The 23,583-nt window shown below is 36.7% G+C and overlaps 1 protein-coding gene across 3 annotated transcripts; it reads left to right on the forward strand.

The window, feature by feature from the left end:
• The first annotated feature begins 1,059 nt into the window (after nucleotides 1-1,059).
• On the forward strand, nucleotides 1,060-23,185 carry gdpd2 (glycerophosphodiester phosphodiesterase domain containing 2). 3 transcript variants are annotated; one of them, XM_082178041.1, is made up of 15 exons: nucleotides 1,060-1,221; nucleotides 7,658-7,872; nucleotides 8,568-8,671; nucleotides 8,809-8,902; nucleotides 8,997-9,056; nucleotides 12,723-12,821; nucleotides 13,212-13,305; nucleotides 15,597-15,736; nucleotides 16,409-16,491; nucleotides 17,484-17,643; nucleotides 18,043-18,264; nucleotides 18,850-18,998; nucleotides 19,522-19,669; nucleotides 19,824-19,906; nucleotides 21,160-23,185. In XM_082178041.1, exons 2-15 carry the CDS (start codon nucleotides 7,798-7,800, stop codon nucleotides 21,233-21,235), a joined length of 1,587 nt encoding a protein of 528 aa, XP_082034167.1. In that variant the 5' UTR covers nucleotides 1,060-1,221; nucleotides 7,658-7,797; the 3' UTR covers nucleotides 21,236-23,185. The 3 variants fall into 3 exon arrangements, with proteins under 3 accessions (XP_082034167.1, XP_082034168.1, XP_082034169.1); XM_082178042.1 differs by lacking the exon at nucleotides 8,568-8,671; XM_082178043.1 differs by lacking the exons at nucleotides 7,658-7,872; nucleotides 8,568-8,671.
• Nucleotides 23,186-23,583: the final 398 nt, after the last annotated feature.

The following is a 23,583-nucleotide window of genomic DNA, read 5'->3' on the forward strand; positions in this document are numbered from 1 at the left end:
AAAAATTAACCTAGCCTGAATAAAAATCAATGGAGTAAAAATGTATCAACAAACTCCCATCTGCCCTACTGTCCCCTTGTCTGGAGTGGACTGTTTTTGTAGAAACAGACAGTATCAGTGTCTTCAGTTCATCAACTTATAAGCGTGTAAGAAATTAGTAATAATTAACTATATGGAACATTGGAAATCACCCACAGTGCTGTAAAGCCAAGCAGGTGGTAAATGCACGTTCTGCTATATTTCAACTGAAAATATAGTAGGCTACACGTTTTCTTTTTGCTGCCCATCAACTACCTCTTCTTGGCAAGATTTGAAGCTGAATGTCACATTTCAATAAAACAATACATTTAGAAAATACAGTGTCTTGTACTTTGAAGGTCCATGCTTATTTAAAAAAGAAAAAAAAGTTTGATAAATTCTCTATTAATTATTCAAATTCTTTAAATAAATATTAGCCTACTTAGTACATCCACAAAATGTGAACAGCATAACAAAAACATTTGCATTAGGCTACATTGCATTTTTGTTTACATTTCACCTTAAATTGCCTATATTGAAATGATTAAAAGTAACACATAAAATAACCCATAAATTATTACATTTTAAAGTTGTCGTTTAATTTCAATTTAATATAAATGCTCTTTTATTCTTTTCTTTCTTATTCCTTATTACTGATTTATTTATTTTTTTGCTCATGATATACCTACATGTTGTTATATGTTAATTATTGTTAAATGTAAATAAAGGGATGAGTTAATTTTATTATTAATCTACGATATATCTGAGATCATACCAGGGGCTCTTTTTTAAAATGAGCTTCGAATGACGTTACACGTTATCAAGCTATTTTTTTGCAGCAGTTCGCAGTAGGTAGGATATAGTGCATTTACAGCCACTATATAATATTATACAGACGAATATTAATTGTGTGTGTCAGGTAGCATCGCTTGATTAGTTACAAACACATTGAATGTCGCGCTGACGCGCTCTGTTGGAGAGGAGTGGAACAGCCCACGGCTCTCCTCTCACCGCATTGGTGTCGGTGTTGCTCCATGCAACAGCGAAGAGGAATGAAAAGCTCATTCATTGTTACCGCCTCATTAATATTCAGTTGGATTTAAGCCTCAGCATGGCTTCGCGTGCAGAGACTGTTGAAAAGTGCTCAAGTTTGAGAGACTGATTTGGATTTCACTATCAACTTTTTGTTACTTTTTCAGCAAGGTAAGGTACTTGCAAATTCAGTTTATTCTCTCGCACTATCTGTTCTGATCCGATGGTATTGAAAAACGTGTGATCTGAATATCGTCAGGTGTGCTTAAGCGTGTCATTACAAGTGCTTATAAGTTCTTTTCTTTTCTTCAAGTATTCAATAATAAAAAATAAAAAATATTTTACTTGTTTATAGGTTGCAAAAATTCTGTTTGAAAATAAATTCAGGATGTAAAAAAATGTGCTTATAGGTGCATTCTAAAACTTAATACATTCTAATACGTTTTTTTTTTTTTTGCAAATCATTATCAAAAGGTTAAATGGGAAATGTTTGATTCTGTTAAATGGATTTGTGTATATAGATAGATAGATAGATAGATAGATAGATAGATAGATAGATAGATAGATAGATAGATACAAATCCAAGTAAACATTTTTACAAATCCAAGTAAACATTTAACAGAATCAAACATTTCCCATTAAACATGGTTGATGACATGATGATTTTTTATTTTTTTTACAAATAGGTTACTTAGAAGTTGCAGGCTGTTTCACTCAGAAATGTTTCCCTGAGGTTGTTGATGTTGAACCCTGGAGAATAATACCCTTGGGTAAAAAAAAACTAAATTACACAAAAATACCCCATGATGTTGTCACTGAACTGCAGTTCAAGATCTGTGGTTGTGAATACATTTTAGAATGGGTTGAAAGCTCTCACAGCCAATATGATGATACTTTAATAAATTAAGCGGGACAACAAAAACTACAGCTTGTGTATCTAGTTTGTAATATTTTGTTACAGCAAAATGGGCAGATGTCTTTGTATCAAAGGGGTCTAGTTCAAGTTTAATGAAGAAAGTGAAAGTCAGTGGTCCCATGACAATTATATTAAACTGGTTATTTTTTTTATTTCACAACATGGTCAACACATGCACTGTGTTCACCAACATTTGCCTTGGTCGTTTGATTTATTGTTTAGGTTTTACATAAAGCTTTGCATAGGCTGCTTTCATTTGCTTTCTTACAACCATATTTCATTTTTTTTAATCTTTTGTTTTCACATTTAAAATAAACATTTCTTTAAATAAAAAAGTTTACTTGCACTGAAGCACTTCGATAAAAGATGTGTCATGTGTTAAATATAGTCATCAAAAGTCAGATTTTTTGTGTGTGGCACTTTTCATCAGTTTTGCTTTCAAATGATATAAGCACATACAGTAAAAGCCTGATGATGATGGAGTGGATTTGAGAAAGTTGAGCAATTGATGTGTTTCTTCTAAGTTAAGATCACAATAGCTGTGAAAATACTGCTTACCACATGTTTGTCCACATGTGAAAAGGACTTCTTTTTTGACCCTGTTGAAAATGGGACATATACTAGCCTTTTTTTTTGAAAGTCCTGTTATACCTGTCTTCAAGCTGCTGAATGCATTTCCTTTCATGTGCTCCTGCTTTTTCCTTAAAAGGAAAGTCTTTCCACGTAACTTTCTCAGCAAACTTATCTTATTGACCCAGTTAAAGTTGAACAACAATGAATTTTCTTTTTATTATTTATTAATAAAATAATTATTGATAATCAATTATAAGTTTTTGAGATCACAAAAATAGCTTTTTCACAAAATGATGGATGATAACAGAGATGTGAATGCCAAATCCTCTTTGTCTGGTTTAGCAGTCGTACATGTTTTCAAATGCATTATACAGCCATGGCCAAAAGTATTGGCAGTGACATACATTTTGTTTAACAAAGTTTGCTTCAGTTGTGATGTTGATTCACATTGTTTCTAGATTATTATGCTGAGTGATCAGGTGCATTTTAAATAATTGAAAAAAGCTGATTGGATTATAAGAGCCGACTTATTGCTATAACAGGAGGGAAGCCAAAACCTCGCACAATACAACTTTAACATCATAGGATGTCCTGTTACTTTATCCTCTACAGTAAAAGACCTGGGTGTTATACTTGATTGCAACCTGTCTTTTGAAAATCATATTTCATATGTTACAAAAACAGCCTTTTTCCACCTTAGAAACATTGCTAAGCTACGTAATATGCTATCAGTTTCTGATGCAGAAAAGTTAGTTCATGCATTCATGACCTCGAGACTGGATTACTGTAATGCTTTATTAGCTGGTTGTCCTGCATCCTCAATAAACAAGCTACAGTTAGTCCAAAATGCCGCCGCTAGAGTTCTTACGAGATCAAGAAAATATGATCATATAACACCGATTTTATCATCACTGCATTGGTTACCTATAAAGTTCCGTATTAATTACAAGGTATTGCTACTGACTTATAAAGCCCTAAACGGCTTAGCTCCAGTCTATTTAACGGATCTTTTATCGCCCTATAATCCATCGCGCTCTTTAAGATCACTAAATTCAAGGCTTTTGGTCATACCTAGGATATCCAGAACCACCAAAGGAGGGAGAGCATTTTCACATTTGGCTCCAAAACTCTGGAATAGTCTTCCTGATACTGTTCGTTGCTCAGACTCGCTCTCCCAGTTTAAAACTAGATTAAAGTCGCATTTCTTCAGCCAGGCATTCATATAATCCTACAGTTCAAACTACAATCCGGCCTCTAGCTCATAAATGCCAGAGGAGAACTGGCCCCCGACTGAGCCTGGGTTCTCCCAAGGTTTTTTTTTTTTCTCCATTTGGTCACCTGATGGAGTTTTAGGACACCATTTGGTCACCTGATGGAGTTTTAGGACACCATTAGGTCACTTGATGGAGTTTTTCGGTTCCTTGCCACTGTTGCCTTTGGCTTGCTCAGTTGGGGATATTTTGGGGATATTTAATTAAATTTTATCAATCAATAAATTCCTCTTGAAACAAACTTTGTTGTATTATTTTAATTTAATACTGTGAAGCTGCTTTGATACAATCTGTATTGTGAAAAGCGCTATACAAATAAACTTGACTTGACTTGACTTGAAGCCATCGTCACTTTGCATCAAAATGGCCTCACATGCAAAGAAATTTCTGCAAAGAATAATGCAACTGAAAAATCCATTTACCAAATTATCAAGAACTTGAAGTAGAAAGGTTTAACTGCAGTAAAGAAGGCTTCAGGACGTCCCAGAGTACCCAGCAAGTGCCAGGACCGTCTCCTCCTGAGGAGTCGGCTACAGAATCGTATCACCACCAGTGAACCAACTTGGCAAGGTGTCAGTGCATCTGCAAGACTTTAGGACAATGGCCTTATGTTAAGAAGTACCGCAAAGAATCCACCAAGGACAGACTGACATTCTGTAGGAAGCACAAGGATTGGACAGCAGAAGATTTTCTGATGAAGCCCCTTTCAACTGTTTTGGGTATATGTAAAATCGATTGTCCTGAGAAAAAAAGGTGAACATTACCATGTATCCCGAGACCATCTGTAATGACTTAAGTGTGGGGTTGTTTTTCATCCAAGATAGGCTCTCACAATTCTGCCCCAAAACACTGCCATGAATAAAGAATGGTATCAAATCGTCTTGCAAGAGCAACAACTCCCAATGATCCGGGAGCAAAGCAGACAAGCTGAAGCCCACAAATTGTGATCACCTCCAAGCACCAATAAGGCAAGAATGGATCTCCATTAGTAAGGATTTGTCCCAAACCTGATATACAGCATGCCAGTGCGAATTTCAGAGGTTATGAAGAAGGGACAACGCTGTAAAAAATAAATAAACCAATAGAGCTTTTGAAACTTATGAAATGCTTATTTATGCTATAGAAACATTATATACTGAAGCAGCAAACTTTGTGAATTTGTCACTGCCAATACATTTGGGCACGCCTATAGTTTAATAGTCCCTGATAAATGAATATGCACTAAATTCAGAAAATCACTTGGGAACTTTGAATGAAAAGAATATCTACAAAATCAAAACTAAAGATTTATAAAGTTATAGACATGGTTCCACTGGCTTAAAGGAATAGTTCCCCAAAAAATGATTTACTCACCCTCAAGTTGTTTCAAACCTGCATTCATTTCTTTGTTCTGCTGAACACAAAAGAAGATATTGTGAAGAAAGTTTGTAACCAGGCTGCTTTAGGGCACCATTGACTTCCATAGTAGAAAAAAAAGAAAAGAAAAAAAGCTATGAAAGTCAATGGTGGCCCAGAATGGTTCAGTTTCCTACAATCTTCAAAATATCTTCCTCTGTTTTCAACAGAACAAAGAAACTTATATAGGTTTGGAACAACCTGAGGGTGAGTAAATTATGACAGAATTTTTGAAAAGTTCAATTTTACTATAACTCTTTTTTTTGTGTGACATTTTAAGAAATATTTTTTGCAAGACCCCTTTGAATAATAATTCCTAGAGATCAGTTCATATTTCAAACAAAAGATTATTTGAAACAATTCCAAACATGGAATTTCTACCATGTTCTGAGAGGTGTGGTCTGATGTTGAGAAAATGGCATCCATGAATTGGCCCAGGGTGGTTTTTAGTGTTGTGCAAACTGTCAAATATGGCAACAGGTCATTTAATCATAAACAGCCGCAGTTGACAAAGTACTTGAATCCAGATCTAAATGGGTTAAGTGAATTAAAGTGGTAACATACCTCAGCAGAGCCAAAACATCAACGGTTGACAAGCTTCTTTTCTTTCTTTGTCAAGCCAGAAGAACTCTTGTTGCCTCAGGATTCTGTGAAGCTTGTCACCGTTGGCAAAACGGTTGCTTATGTTACTTAGCCAAAAACTGCTGTGCACAGCAGGTTACAGGGTGTGATGTACTTTCACATTTTTCACTGACTTTTTATAATGATTTTTCTAGGATAGATTTGTATCCTTCGTGCATAATGTAGAGCTATTCGCAGGAATTGCACTGTCCCTGATATACTTCAGTGAGTCAGATCTGAGTCTGACAGTTTCAAAGGGATTGCATTGGGAATGTTTTGTCATGGCTTATGGACCACAACATCACCCTCTACCACTATGCTTTTTGATAAAGTAATGTTTACGCATTGGTGGAGTTTACCTGGCTGACAGACAATATACCTGGTGGAAGAGTGTACATTTTGAGATGCATGATAATTGCACTATTATGTTTGCTGCGAAGATGAATCTTGTTGAGTCTTATTATGTGTTATTGTCAATGCTGTTGTATGTTATTGTCAGCTTTCCTTTTACAAAAAACAAAACAACAATTTGTACAAATCTTGCTATTATTGGAGCTTTTTAGACATTTGAAAAGCAATAATGTAAATGACATTACAAATACAATATTGTGAAATATTATTACATTTAAAACTAACTTTTTTCTGTTTTAATATTATAAATGTCATGTATTCCTGTGATGGCAAAGCTGAATTTTCAGTAGCAATTACTCCGGTCTTCAGTGTCTCATGAAATTATATCTTATTTTTTATCAATTTTGAACTTTTAATATTTTTATGGAAACCATATTTTCTTTCAGGATTCTTTAAATAAAAAGTTAAAAAGAACTACATTTATTTGAAATAGGAATCTTCATTATAATGGCTGTCACTTTGATACATTTTAATGTACACTTGCTGAATAAAATTATTCTTTGATAAAAAAAAATAAATAGCCAAACTTTTTAATGATAGTGTATATATAATTTTTGTTTTGTTGATTTAATGTTTAAGCCTTTAGATTAAAACTTCTTTAAGGTCAGGAGAAACATGCATTCATTCAGGTGTATCCAGTGTTTTGACTATCATTGATCATTACAAGTGTAAAAAATACTTGCATAAGCATATTGAAGTATTTTTTAATTGCATTTTTGTTCTAATATGATTTCCCTTCCTGTTGTGCTAACCATCTCCTCGCGGTTGTCTTTAGCACTTAAGGCACTTGTTGCTTAGACATGTTTATCTGATCATGGGTTTCACATCCATTGAACCGAAAATCAAAAACACCCCATACAGGAAAAGTATTCATAACATTGCAGATTATATTTCATTGTGTGCACGCCCTGTCAAAACAGGAGCAAGGTAATTTTACTTGCTCAGAATAATCTTTAATATCTCATGTCAGTTTGTAATTTACAGTATGGACACTCAAATGACTGTGTTCAAGCATTAGGCAACATTTTATGATATATAGTTAAAATATGTTATTTAATACATATCATTTGCACAACTGCAGCATTGAACTTAAACTGGGGTAGAACATTCCATGGTTTTATTAGAAATGAGTGATTGATATGAGATATGTCTTGCAATTTTCTGCTTCAGGGCTTTTGAAAGCCTTGCCACGCCTTTATAATTACATTTAACCTTTCCATACCTGCTCTGTCCTCTCCTATACTCACACACACTCTCACTCTCACTCTCACTCTCACTCTCTCTCACTCTCTCTCTCTGATATCGTAATTTACTTTTCCTGTCTAACTAAGCCAGGCATTGTGAGCTCAGCTCTGTTTTGAACTAAAGAACAGGTTTCCTTGCAAAACGAACATCTTGTATTCTCTTCTCTCCTTCTCAGGTTCAGGTGTGAAGCAGTGAGTCATTCATATCACACACCTGCACCAGTATAAATAAGGGTAAACCTCACTACCTACCTGACAACACCCCAATTCATCTGAATACTTTCAACTGGAATCATTTGATGTGGAAAAAAACACAATGATCTCGATTGCCAAAACCTGCCTCAGAGGGATCTACAGTTGTCATTGGAACAGTGATAGGACAAGACAAAATGTGAGATTTTATTCACATAAATGACAATTTTCCTTGAAACTTTGAATTTTTCAATCACATTTTTCCACGTGGTAAAATGAAGTTGCACATCAAATATGCATCCATTCTCTCTTAGTATGATTTGCAGACATCTTTTCAATTTGTTTCAAAATATATATATTTTGTTTGCACAATCAGTTGAGAGAGGCGGAATAGTTTACCATAATAAATTTAGAACAGAATCAAAGAAAATTGTTTTCATTGAGTGCCTCTTCAATGAGCAATTATCATGTAAATGGTCTTTCCCTCTAAGTGAGTACAAAGCTGTGGAGACTGATGATGAGCATAACAAGCAGAAAAGTATTTTAAGCCTTTTGATGTGTCAGAAACAATTACCGCTGCATTCAGATATTTCTTAAATCCTGTGTGGAATGGACTAGTAATAATCAGCTACAATAATAACCACATGGTTTAGAGGTTGGCCCCACTTTTGAATATTCAAATCAGTAAGCGAAACTCAACGTGAGAACACGATGCCCCCAGGCTCTCTTTTGTTGCTAAATCATCACTTTGAAACATCACACGCAAACAGGGGGAGTGATCAGGGAAAACTATTATTTAACTCTTTTTAAACCGGATAAAGAGAAGAGCATAATGACTTACAGAAATAGAAACCATTTTTGAAGTGTGCAGTCTTGTTTTGTCTTTGTTTGTAGAGGCCATGCTGCTGGTTCTCTTTTCTGTCTTTTGTGTCCATACTTGCCCTGAGTTGGATGTACGTTTGCTTTATTGCCTTCAACGACCACACCGATGTAAACGAGTGAGCAAATAAACACAATTCCACAATATGCAAATTATATGATTAGAATTGTAAATCCATTGGCATGTTGCTTCCCACTTTGTTCAGTAATAACTGATTTTGTCATTGTGCCTTATTGCTTCATTTTCCTCTTGCAGCCTTGCCTTCGAAAAATTGAAAACATGGGTGAACTGGTACATGATAGTGATGGTAATTTCTGCTGTGCTAGCCACTTACTGTCTACTTCTACTGGTAAGAAGAAGGGAATAATGCGAACCAGATTGATCAGTGGGTAGCATTTGTAAATAATGGTTGTTCAAATGAAATCATTCTTCATTTATTTCAGGTATTTGGATTGCTACATTTTGTAATTGGAGAGCCCCTGAATTTACACTGGCTGCATAAGGTACTCTTATTTTTTACTTTTTGTATTTGTTGTGTGAAGGTCACATTGTATGAAACTTTTAGCCATGTCTTAATTTTCGCAAGTTTTCTAAAAATAATAATAATAATAATGATGATGATAATAATGATAATTATTATTATATATTTTTTTTAAAGTTAGACATCAACCTTCTTGGTATTCCTCAATCAATTTATTATAAACCATAATAAATGGTTTGCATGATTTCAATAAACAAACTGAAAACACCAAACACACTAACATCCAAATATCGACTGACAAAGCACAGGAGAAAACAAGGGCTGTATATACACAGGACTAGACAAGGTAACGGGAAACACCTGGGGAGACTAATCAAAGGGGAAAACTACAAAAGGACAACAAACATGGCACACAAGACAGGAAATATAACAAAAGTCCTTAAAAAAGAACTTAGAATGGCCTCTCTGGCTGAGAGAGAAACAGGCTGGGAGTTCAGTAATAGCCTCTGTGAACATAACAGGGCAGGCAGGGAGTTTGGGCATGACTTCAGTGGTTATTTCATGTCAAACAGGAAGTTCAGGGTCGGCCTCCATGGCCATAACGGAGCCATCAGAGGACACAATGAGTTCGGAAACTAATTCTGTGGCCACAACAGAGCCCGCGGCCATAACAGAGGCGTCAGCCGCCTCAGGAGAAAGTGTGCAGCCTAAAGACATAAAATGGCAACTAACATCACAGGGAGTGCAGAGGCCGCCGGGCTTGAGAGCGCTGAACTAGGGATCCAGGCTGCTTGCGCCGACATCAGCGGCGATTCCACCACACTAGACATCCGGTCTCAAATGCCTTGGGCCTGCCGTTGTAGCTTCGCTTCTATTTTCCGGGAAGTGGGAATGAAAACTGAGTCAAAAAATCACAGGTGTGGTCCTCAAGAGGTCACTTGCCCTGGCGACGAAGAGCAAAACAAACTCCTGCTAGAGCCATAACTGGTCAGTCTGTAGTGCAAAGAGTATGTTTAATAAACGAGGATCGAAGTGCACTAGAGTACATCTGAAGCAAGTTCAAATCAGGGAAACCACAAGAAACACCAAACACAGGAACATCCCAACATCGACTGACAAAACACAAGAGATACACAGGGGGTAACAAGCTAAACAAGATAACAAGGTAACAGGAAACACCTGGGGAGACTAATCAAAGGGGAAAACTACAAATGACAACTTAAAAGCACATTCCAAACTGCGCACTCCAGTCCATGCACCATTTATGTTGGTCTGCCAATCCGCCATTAAACACCAGAAGAAGAAGAAGAAGAAGAAGAAGAAGAAGAAGAAGAAGAAGAAGAAGAAGAAGAAGAAGAAGAAGAAGAAGAAGAAGAAGAAGAAGAAGAAGAAGAAGAAGCAGCAGCACTCCAGTCCAGTCGGTGGCGGTAATGCACCTACAAGTTGGTTTGCCAACCGCCAATAAACACCAAAGAAGAAGAATTCCAAACTGCGTTTTTGCACCCTTGAAAAGCACTTCGGGAAGGGGACGCCATTTAAAGGAGCATTCCAAACAAAGTGAACAACTGAATCCCTTCTAAGCACTTCCACTTGTCCGTTAGCGAAGGGAACATGCAATGGTCACTTCGAGGAAGTAATTTAATTTATTCATGGTGTTGTTCTGCCCTTTGGCGTTAGTAGGGCATAGGGATGCTCACTTCCGATCGGAATTTGCCCGGCACACAAGACAGGAAATATAACAAAAGTCCAAAAACGCGCACAAGGAAGTATAGTGGGGGAAATAATTATTTGATCTCCTGCTGATTTTGTAAGTTCACCCACTTACAAAGAAAAGTCTATAGTTTTTATGGTAGTTTTATTTTAACGGATAGAGACAGAATATCAAAGAAAAAATCCAGAAAAAAAACCAAACACATTATTTGATTTGATTTGCATTTCAGTAAGTGAAATAAGTAGTTGAACCCCAAGCAAAACATGCCTTAGTACTTGGTGGAGAAACCTTTGTTGGCAAGCACAGAGGTAAGACATTTCTTGTAGTTGGTTACCAGGTTTGCACACATCTGAGGAGGGATTTTGGTCCACTCCTCTTTACAGATACTCTCAAAATCCTTAAGGTTTCTTGGCTGTCGCTTGGCAACTCAAAGTTTCAGCTCCCTCCTCATATTTTCTATAAGATTAAGGTCTGGAGACTGGCTAGGCCACTACAAGACCTTAATGTGCTTCTTCTTGAGCCACTCCTTTGTTGCCTTGGCAGTATGTTTTGGGTCATTGTCATGCTGGAAGACCCATCCACGACCCATCTTCAGTGTTCTGGCTGAAGGAAGGAGGTTCTTGTCCAAGATTTGACGGTACATGGTCCCTCAGTACTGTGAAGTCATCCTGTACCTTAGCAGAGAAACCGCCCCAGAGCTTAATGTTTCCACCTGCTTAGATGTTTATTGGCAAACTTCAGACGGGCTTCTACATGTGCCTTTTTGAGCAGGGGGACCTTGCGGGTGCTGCATGATTTCAATCCATTGCGACGTAGTGTGTTACCAATGGTTTGCGTGGTGACTGTGGCCCCAACTGCCTTGAGATCATTAACAAGCTCCTCCCGTGTAGTTCTGGGCTGTTCCCTCACCTTTCTCATGATCATCCTTACCTCATGAGGCGCGATCTTGCATGGAGCTACAGACCGAGGGCGATTGATTTTTCATTTTGTATTTCTTCCATTTCTGAATAATCACACCAAAAAAATGTTCCTTCTCACCAAGCTTCTTGCTGATGCTCTTGTAGCCCATTCGAGCCTTGTGCAGGTCTACAATCTGGTCCCTGACGTTTGACAGCTCTTTGGTATTGCCCATGGTGGTGGAGAGGTTGGAATGGAAGATACAGATTCTGTGGACAGGTGTCTACTGACATTAGGACATTAGGAGTACTTTCTTAAAGTGACAGGACTATTCTGTTCCACATGGGCACATAACCAATCTGTGGGAGGCAGATTACAGATACTTATTTCACTCGATCAAATGCTAATCAGTTTATAACCTTTATATAATGTGTTTTTCTGGATTTTTTTTTTTTTTGGTTGACATTCTGTGTCTATCCGTTAAAATAAACCTACCATAAAAATTATAGACCCTTCATTTCTTTGTAAGTGGGCGAACTTACAAAACCAGCAGGGGATCAAATAATTATTTCACCCACTGTATATGACAGAAGCCGTTCCACAGGCTGTCCAACTTTAAATCAATGAGAAAATATTAATAAAACAATATTTTTTTAAATAATACATTTTTAAAATATTTTCATAAATAAATATTTATTTGTGCATCTTTTATTTAAAAAATATTTTTTACATTTTAAATTTAGGTATGGCTGTTTCAGAGCTAATTTTCACAGAAACAAACAAGTTAGCTCCTAATAAATGTTTAGTAAGCTGTATTTTGGTTAATTATTTGGAAAGTGTAGAAAGAGTATGTGAATATGAATAGTAAGATACATAAAATGCTAACTAAGAAATTAGCATAAAAAAGACTCAGGGCCAAATATGCCCATAGTTGAGGAAAGTATTTCATATTGGTTACCTTTTAAAAAACCTTTAGAAACACTTAATATCACTGTTAGTCAGCTTTAAGTACATAAAGGTAGTTCACCGCATGTTAATGAATGATCGGAAAATGTTAATATTTTTCTGTTCTCTGTTCAGGTGTTTCTGTTTTTGGGTCTCCTCACTGTTACTATTGGCACAGCTGGAGTTTGTATAAAATGGGGAAAAGAGTGGCAAACTGTCTATATGTCATTTCAGGTATGAAATCAAAACCATTCAACATTTCAGTTTTGGTGTTTTGCGTTTTTGTAGCAGGTTCTCATTGTATTCCATGTTATCTTTTACATTAAAATGGCAGTGTAATATTTCACACAGAGAGAAAGCATATCTGTGGCAAGCAGGACGAGGCCGAGGGCCGTGAGAGATACGAGACCGTTGCGTCACGCAGGTGTCACTCGTTATCAATCACGCCACCGGCCGTTCTCTCACAGCCCTCGGCCTCGTCCTGCGCGCCACAATATCCCTCAACATTATGAAACATTATACTGTATTTATCATAGAACTGACACTCAGGTGCCTGAATCTCCAGTTACACCACTATTGTTGTACTGTATGGAGTATGAAAATCCCCTCTTTGGTTTCCCATAGGCCACGGCTCCTTTCCTGCATCTGTGTGCTGTAGTGGCTTTGACCTTGATCAGCTGTCTCGTGTTCAAGAGTTATCATAAAGCTCAATCAGCTGGTTAGTAGTGGCTCCAAAACAGCTTATAATCAGGGCCGTAGCTGGGGTATCCGGGGCCCCGGTTGTTGTTGTGGGCCCCCTTGAAATCACCGGGGAGGGTGTCCCCCTTGGTTGAAATCTAGAATCGTCACCACGTTTCGCCCAGCTAGCAACGGGCCCTGCTTATAGCTTATAATACCTTAAAATTTAATATTTTCTGACTGTACTTTATCTTGTTTATTTCGGCTGTTCACCAAATAGATAAAAACACAGACATTAAATATTGATTATATTATGGGGCTGTTGAATGCTTGAATCTGATTGGTTGACGGGTGTTCTAAGGTGTGCAATTATTTTCAGGGAAATGCACGGCTAAAGTTCCAGGCAGGTCTTGACCACATTACAGTTCTATATCACTTAAAACAATTATTTCAGTTGTACAGCCGTGCATTATTTTTCTAATATTTCAACGGCCTGTCGTCAATTATTCCTTAGCCTACTTAAAATATTGATTTAAATAATTTTTCAGTATAACTTTAAGTCGACATGAAACGGAAATTGCTAACAGAAATTCCCTGTTGTGATGTCTATAGGAATGAAACAGATTTTCATAAAAACTGTCGGGCGAGACTTGTCCTTCAGGAATTGAAAGCGATATTGGCAGGTTGCTGCGGGAAGGGTTATTCCAGCTCTATCCTTGCCCATTGAAGAATGAGACAACACAATGAGCCCAACGGGCGGTTGAAATTTAAAAGGCTGATTTTCACGCTTCAGGGCAGTGATGAGTATCTTCCAGTGGTTGTCCAGACACCCTAGGCACAACCTTAATGGCAATGCCCTGAACGGTGGTTTACACAACGTAGTCATAGCAACCTTTTGGCCATTTTGTTAAAACGTTGTTATAAGGTTGGGTACGTTGTGCCAACATTCTGTGTTTGCTGGGTACTCTCTTCTGCTCTCTCCCCCTCTCTCTCTCTCTCTCTCTCTCTCTCTCTCTCTCTCTCTCTCTCTCTCTCTCTCTCTCTCTCTCTCTCTCACTCAAACGCACACACATGGGCCTACAGTACGGACACACAATCGCACTGAAACGTGTTTTTAGCTCTTCTCTGATAATTTTATCAGTAACGTTAATAGTTTACAATTTAAAAGCTACAAGACATTTCTCACTAGCAGTGTAATAACGGCTCTGTTCTTGCAGTGGTAATTCACATATGCCCCCCCCCCCCCCCCCCCTCTCTCTCTCTCTCTCTCTCTCTCATAAGTGCATTAATAACCGCATTATTTGACTGCTATCAGTGGCTGAAAACTCCGTTACTAGCTCTAAAATGACGTTTCATTCCTATAGACATCACAACAGGGAATTTCTGTTAGTAATTTCCGTTTCATGTCGACTTAAAGTTATACTGAAAAATTATTTAAAGGTATAGCGGAGGATCTTTCCAAATTTTAGATAAGACCCGCCCTCTCCACTTTTTGAAAAGTTTGATTGATTCACCAGAATGATTGACAGTTAGGAGGACCAATAGTATAGGTTACCCACCAGGAAGTAAAACATCCTCTGCTATACCTTTAAATCAATATTTTAAGTAGGCTAAGGAATAATTGACGACAGACCGTTGAAATATTAGAAAAATAATGCACGGCTGTGGCCGAATAGCCTACTCGGGACGGGTGTGCGTTATTTTTCAATAATTCAACGGCCCGTAGTCAATTATTCCGCTTACATCAGATGATGTATTTCAAGACATTTGTCAAGTTTTTGTCATTAAAACGCTCTTGTTTGTAGGACTAATTTCTTACTTAAACTAATCCTGAGCCCCCGTTTCTGATTCCAAAACAGATTTTCATAAAAACTGTCGGGCGAGACTTGTCCTTCAGGAATTGATTGGATCGTTTTAATTTGCAATATTGGCAGGTTATTTCAGCTCTCTCTCTGGACAACACGAGAGGGTCACGACTCACGAGAAAAAACACGAGAGGGTCTGCAGTGTGATACTAGAGAGAGAGATGAAAGTAGTGCCAGTTTTAATTACCCGGATGAGCAGAGTGACAGTGTTGCCATAGATGACAGAAAATATTAGGAAAATATCAGACCTCTGAATGCCTCGATTGACCAATCAGAATTAATCAGAGAGCCGTGCAATAAAGCATTATATATTTTCTGATGACATATTAATGAAAGTTATGATCAGGTATTCGGTGTAAATGTGAAAGTTAACAGTAATGATTCATACATGTAATTATGCTTTTATTTTCAAATTTCAGAATGTTGTAGGCCTACTGAATATTTTTGTGTGTTTTTGCCTGTGTAGCTTGTAAGGTTTTTATAATGATGACCTTCATGTTCGTGTCCGCTGCTGTGTTCCTGTGTCCTCTTGCAATCTGCTCTCCGTGCATTACCAATAATCTTCCCCCAAAACCCTCCCTCGTCGGACATCGTGGCGCTCCAATGGTAAGTTACAGTATAACTTTCATTTTGAGACATTCCTTCCTTTTGTCAACATGTATTAGCTCATGTTTACACTGGTGTGCCCATCAAAATATTGTTTTGGCGGTTTTTGTTCATGTCAGTGCTGAACTACAGGATGATTTTTACATTATTTTATTAGAATAAATTAGACATGCCTCAGGATGAATCATCTGCTGTAGTTTCTGAATCCGTTTAGGATTATGATGATTATGGCATAGTTCCCAGGTTGTAAGCTATCATCATGGGGAATGCATTTCATTAGCATGTCAGTCTGCTCAAATGTTGGAACATTTATCAAGCATAAGCAATTTATAGATTAAATAATCACAATGAAAACATATACAGTTATTACAAAACATGTAGTCCTCATTCAGAAATATAATTTTAATGGCTAACAGTCTACAGTTCAAACACAACCTGATAAATTCCACTGGCATGAAAGGTGGAGGAGGTGTTTTGACATCTGAAGCTCTGTAGGTTTGATCTTCTTGCACTCACCAGGAGACTGGAGGTTAAATGTGAATAAAAACAGAGGCGTGTGAAGAACTCATGCTACAGCTCATGGCATGACATGGAAACCTGAACATATTTATGTAGTAAGTTAATGGTTCTTTCTGGAAAAAAGTTATTTCATTGTGTTAATTATGTATTTAGTTGGCTCCAGAGAATACCATGATGTCATTCAGGAAGAGTTTGGAGTGTGGCGTGGTGGCTTTTGAAACAGATGTGCAACTCAGGTAAAAGGTTCAGATTCTGTTCAGAAGCACTATAGACGTGTGTGTGTGTGTGTGTGTGTGTGTGTGTGTGTGTGTGTGTGTGTGTGTGTGTGTGTGTGTGTGTGTGTGTGTGTGTGTGTGTGTGTGCAGAGGTGGACAGTAACAAAGTAGATTTACTTGAGTACTGTACTTTACTTGAGTATAATTTTTTCTGGAAACTTTTTAACTTCACTACATTTGAAAGACAAATATCATACTTTTTACTCCACTACAATTCTGTCAAGGTCCTTGAGTAGAAAGCAGTAACGTCAGTCAGGGGATGATTTTGGTTGCAGGGGTTGCATTTTGGTTGGAAATGAAAGTCGGATTGACGTCAGAACCCGACTGATGTTGGTACTGATTTACTTATATTTAATTTTCAACCACAATACGTCTGTCCAACTTTGGAGATTAATTTCAAGCTGGCATTGGATTCTGACATTTTCATTGTTGGGTTTGGTCTTCTAAATGCGAATTTTGTCATTGTTTTGGAGCACACTAGCTTATAGATAACAGTAATGCTAACATATTCATACTAAAAGCCAAAAAAACATTAAATAGGGCACTGTTTGAGGGAACAGCCATTTGGGTGTCCGAAACCATTGTGGACGTTATTGAGCACACTTATTCAATCTCACATTCAGTCCCACTACTGGAACTGTGTTCTAGAAATAAATGTTATATTGATATGAGGGTAGGCAGGCAGGCATAGATTCAGAGGCATAAGGTACAGTAAGTATTACATACAACAATGCAACAATAATAAAACAATGCATTGACATTTACTTTTTACTTTTGATACTTAAGTAGGCCTACTTAAGTAAAAATCGGTCTTTACAACGTTTACTTGTAACAGAGTAATATTTGACCAGTAGTATCTGTACTTTCACTCAAGTAAGGAACTTTTGTACTTTGCCCACCTCTGTATGTTTGTGTGTGTGTGTGTTTTAATACACTTATCTATCTTTTTTCAGCAAGGACATGAAGCCTTTTCTTATGCATGACTACGGTGAAAACTTTCTGCAACGAACAACTGATGTGAAGAAGAAATTTCCAGGTCGAGATGGCGACGCGCACACTAACTTCACATTGCAAGAGTTACAGACGTTAAATGCAGGCGAATGGTTTTTAAGAGTGAGGACAAAGATTTTATATTTATAACATCTGTATTTAATTTAAGTTTTCATTTATATATAATTTTGTAACACATTTGATACAGTAATTTCTGTTATACAACAGTAGAGTAGAAATTAAATGTATATATTATATTATAAAAGATTTGTTGTAAAGGCAGCCACTGTGCAGTTGCATTTGGAAAAAAAAATTCTCACAGGCACCATAAAAAGAGGGAGTATATGTTTTTGTTAGAGATTTCTAGCAAAACAACCTTGAACTGAACTGAGGTTGCATCTTTATCCAGTTTGATAAGATACAAAAAAAAATTCTTCCACTTTGCATTTGAAGCGCAGATGGTCTTTTTTTGTGTAATGGAAAAATTTGTTTAAAATGAGATCTTTTGTTTTTCAAATACAGACAGATCCACTTCAGTCAGTGTCATCGCTCTCAGAGGAAGAGAAGAGAGAGGCTGACAACCAGACAGTACCATCTCTTTCTGAGCTCTTGCTCATGGCCAAAAAGCATAATGTCTCCCTCATATTTGACCTAAAAAATGAGAACAACTCAACAGGATTCCACAACAGCGACTCCTACTACACCACTGACACCATCAAAAAGTCAGGCATCTCACCAGACAAGGTAATATTGTCGTACTGTATACAGTGGGGTCCGAAAGTCTGAGACCATTAGTGAAAATGGTTCTGTGACCATTTTCTAATTTCATATATTTTTCCATTAAGCTTTCAGAAATGTCATAATTTCTTAGCATCCCTTTTTGTCTTTTCTCTGTTTTAAATGTGACAAAATCTTAAAACGTATTATTTATATAGTATAGCATTTAGTAATATTTTAAATGAGCTTTTATGCTTTTAGTTTTCTTTCTAATTTTAGTTTAAGTTTTAATAATTCTGTTACATTGTGTTTTTTCATTTTTATTATTTAAAATATATATTTTATATTTGCGTATTTCAGTTTAGTTTTGGTAATTTTAGTACTTCAACATAAAGTAATTTTATTTCAGATAAATAGGTAACATTTCATTACAGTTTTTGATCTTTTGATCATTTGATCTTAACCCTAAGGCCCTAAAAAACATTCCTTTTATGAATGCTACATGTTGTTATAAAAATCTCTGTCCAAAATGATTAATGCTATTCTTTTGTGTGTGTTTTTGTTCACTTTTGCACCATTAAATGTAATTTTAATGCTGTGTTTCACTTTCAGATATGGTGGCTCCCTCGAGAACATAGACACAATGTGAGAAATATCTCACCAGGGTTCAAGCAGGTGTATGATGTGGTAACCGAAATGAATGCGGATGGTGGAAGCTTCCTGAATTTGAAATATAGTTCACTGAGCTCTCATAAAATAAGGTGAGTGTTGGAGGATTGGTGCAGCTTATCTGACATGCAGAGACATGATGCTGCCACTGCTGTGATCTCACAGCCTTAGGGATCATTCAGTTTTACTTTCTTACAAAGATGACAGAAATGCTGTGAATAAGTATGTGCTACTCTATTGCTTAAACACACAAAATGTATCTAATAATGATTATAGTAGCCGGAATGCTGATTTGCCAAACTTCAACACATGAAGATTTATGAGGCCTTTTCCAGACACTTTTTTGTCCGGTTGGGTGCAACTGTCATTTCATCATTTTGCCTTAAGTAAAGAAGACGACATAATAAAATTGAACAAGAAAAGCTTGACTGATGAATAAGACTGCACGTTAAAACGGCCCTGCCCCTCCAGTCTATTGTGCAGAAAACTGGCTTGTTGCGACCTGTTGAAAAGGTCGCTGACGTGGAGCCAAACGCAGATGCATAGAGAAGATTTATGTGGTTTTTTTGGTCTGGTTTTTTTTTTACATGCATTTTATTTTATTTCGCTGGACAGTGAGCTGCGGGGAAAAAATGTGTCCGTGAATCTGTGGGTTGTGAATGAGCGCTGGCTCTTCTCATTACTGTGGTGCTCTGGGGCCAGTTCAGTGACCACCAATGCCTGCCACATCTTCAAAAACATGTCTAAGCCTGACTGGCATCTGGTAAATCTCAGCCCATCTTTTCACCTATCACTGTCTATTATGGCATAAAAAAGAAGCTGTTTTCCCCCCTTATTTATAATTCACATGGGCTTGTCTGAATATGTAACATGTCTGGAATCCTTTGTGTGTTTTTGTATGCATGTAATAATGAAAGGAGCCTAATAAGTACATGGGAATATGGATCTCGACTGATGTGATATCATTGCTGTTGATGTTTGGGCTGTTTCTTTGGCAAAGGTAAGCAATGAAACTCAGCACATACACTGTATAGTATAATGCTGTAGAGTTGATTAAATTACATTCTTGTGGGGATAATTCAAGTTTTACGGATAGATTATAATAGCTTTAAACCTTTAAAGATGTCGTGCTTTATAATTATGTTTAAGTCCCCTTGGAGTTCATAATTTTATCTTTTAAAATTCATCTTTGATCACCAAAATGACATATTTAAAAGTTTTTTCCTGTAAAAATGTTTTATTCATGCCTTAAAATAGCTTGGATGTAACTCTACACCCTTGCTTTATTTAGTATACGTGGACCATAAATATGCAAACCTCCACTCAAACTCATACTATATAGAACATACTTTTTTAGCGGTTGTGAAGTAATTACTTATTCAAAATAAGTATCTATACAAGAGAGTATGCGATTTTGGAAACAGCCTGTCTTTTTTTCACTGCAGTTTTAAGGAGAAAATACTCGGCAATGGTGTTGACCTGGGAATTTGCTCATGGTTGGTTTTAAAATATATGTTTTAACAACATGTATAAACAACATTAAAAACTTGAGTTTCACCACAGGGAGTCTTCAATTATAATTACAAGCTGTCTCGCCCACATGCCAGTAAAAACATCCTCAGAGAAGAGATGTCACTACAAGAGGAAGTTATTTTATTTAGCATAAAGATTATGAGGCCACATGAATAAAAAAACAACAATGATGAGCACAGATAAATAATTTATATTAAAATGATTACGCTTGTAATTGTGTTTTTATATTAGTTTCTTTCTAATATTAATAGTGTATTTAACAGAATTTCTATTTTAAATTTTTGCTACAATAAATGTATAAAATGTATTCAAATTATGAAACCAGAAACCATCAGTTATTTTATAAATATAAATGTATAGTTTATTATAAATGGTAAGTGAAATTGACTGCAAGGCAAGCTAAAGGCTTATCCAACTTTTTCCCTATAACTGAAAATTTCCATCATACACAATGTCAAAATTCATACCACCACACAAAATACAAAAAATACAAACCTACTGCTATTGATTATTTATTCATTCTTTCTTTAATGTTCTTTTTTTCAGGGCATTTAACACATGTTTTAAGATTAATTAATAAAATAAAAAATTCCTAAGTAGTCAAATTTGCCCCCAATTGAAGAGTTACTCAAATTATGTTGATGGAGCAGTGCCATGCATGTCAACCGGTCTGCTCAACAACAGATTATGATGGGCATTTTTCTCTTTGTTTGTGAACAGGAAAAGGAACCGTGTTTCTCGTCGAAATAGAGGAGAGCGAGGAGAGGGGAGAGGAGTCCTCCTGCTTCAACGCTGAAAGATGCATCCATATCATGAAAGGGCATTTTCTTGTTTCACTTTTTGAAGGATTGTGTATGGTCATCAAAAATAAAATCACATCATATTAAATGTATAATTCAGGAAATTCACATAATATTTGTACTTTTATTTAGTTTGCATATACAATGTATTGATCAGTTGGAATGAGAATTTATATTTGATTTAATTTCCTCATTAGGGCAGCAAATTGTGCAATGCTGCCACCCATTGACAAATGTAGGGTAAGTGTATTGTAATAGATTTCCCCTAAACCTAACTATATCTAACTGGGTCTCGTCTACAATCGACGTCCCCTAACGTCTGCAGTCGACGTTTAGTCTATCTGGGTCTCGTCTACAATCGACGTCCCCTAACGTCTGCAGTCGACATTTAGTCTATCTGGGTCTCGTCTACAATCGACGTCCCCTAACGTCTGCAGTCGACGTTTAGTCTATCTGGGTCTCGTCTACAATCGACGTCCCCTAACGTCTGCAGTCGACATTTAGTCTAACTGGGTCTCGTCTACAATCGACGTCCCCTAACGTCTGCAGTCGACATTTAGTCTAACTGGGTCTCGTCTACAATCGACGTCCCCGTTCAATAATAGTCACCTAACTAACTTGCTTCCCTAAACTAGCTTCCTTGCTGCGCAGCAATGATCGACAAACAGACTTCAGAAAATGTCCTTTAAATGCTTTAATCACAGCCGGGAGAATTCCCCAGCAGTTATCAGGGAATCTCTCCCAAGAAAAATCAAGGCTGGAGGATCTCAGACAAATTCCATTGAGAATCCCACCAGTAAACACGAATACAACAGTTTTTGCTAATTTGTTCAAATGCAAGATTTATCTCTCATTTGAAAATGTATTAATTAGTACATTTTAGAATATAAAATTAAGATATTTTAGGAATAATGTCAGAAGTCTGGCATGGGCTTAATTGGTATTTTGGCACAATTTAAGCCCGCATGTGTTCCAAATTAGCCCACATCATCTTTGATTCACAAAATATAAGAATTAATTGATTTTAAAGAAGTAAAACATCAGTATATTTATTCAGTGACAGGGAAGTATTAAAAAAATTCCTTTTGCTAATGTTTGATTAGAGCACTGGGTGGGATGGGTAGGTGTTAGTGGCCGGTGGTCTGGAGCCTTAAGTCGGCTTGACTGGAGTTGTAGCTGGAGTCAAGCTGGAAGTTTGACCGGGTGTATCTCGGGAGCCAAGCTGAATTGGGGCTCCATACCCTGGGCTTAGGGGGGCCTCCATACCGGAAGTCTGGAGCCTTAAGTCGGCTTGGCTCCAGAGTAATGCCTGGTCAAAGGTGGAAGTTTAACCAGGTGTATCTCGGGAAGGAAGCCGAGTTGGGGCTCCAGACTCTGGGTTCATAACAATAACTATACCGCTAAACCTGTAACTGTATCCAACACTAATTAAATAGTTATAGTTAGACTAATATAAAGTGGGGCCAAAATGTTTATACAGAAATATATTTTTAAAGATTTTTGCACTTTTTATTGATATTTTGGTAAATACAGGCATTTAAGACAAATTCAGAAATAATTTGTGCAAGTTTAACTGTATTGTTATGTGTATTTTTCAAAATGTATTGGAGATCAAGGCTGGTTGGCTACAGTTGACCCATACAGGGTTTATTTTGAGATCATAAAAATGAATGTTTGCCCTCCACATTCATTGAACCTTCCAAGATATCTGTGCCACAAATAAATAAAAAAAATGTTGTAAAAAAAGAGAAAGTGATATGTGAAATATATGAATGTTATAGTGTGATGAACCTTGGGTTTTTGGGGTTTTTTTTGTACAACAACAAATGTGATAAATTATGCCACCCTGCTGACATACATCTAATCAATCAGTATGGGAATTTCAATGACTGATTCTTGAAATATTACATTTGGTTCCCCTAGCCCTGAATATATGGATGGCATTAGGGGATATGGAACAGCTCCCCACTGGTTATTTAAAAGATTGTGAAAATTAATAATTTATCATCAATTATATTAATCATAAAATAGTATCCAGCAAATTTGTATTAAGTAGTGTTAGTTTGCTTTAAAATAAATGTTTACATCTTCATTTGTTGCGTCCTTGTTGGCACTTAATTTCAGTTGTTTTCAGATTTTTTTTTAAAGGAAACATTTTGTGACCTTGAATATCTGGTTGGCCAGTTTCCACTGTATGCCATAGCCTACATTTTAATGTGAATTCCTTGTATAAAAATGAGAAATGTTGTTGCTGTTTCGTAAATTGTTCTATTTGATTAAATGTAATAAAACAAATGTTTCAATTAAGTCGACCTACGTTAGGTTATAGAACAAATGCGATCTT

Source organism: Leuciscus leuciscus (assembly GCF_965113295.1).
Source record: "Leuciscus leuciscus genome assembly, chromosome: 8".
NCBI lineage: Eukaryota > Metazoa > Chordata > Actinopteri > Cypriniformes > Leuciscidae > Leuciscus > Leuciscus leuciscus.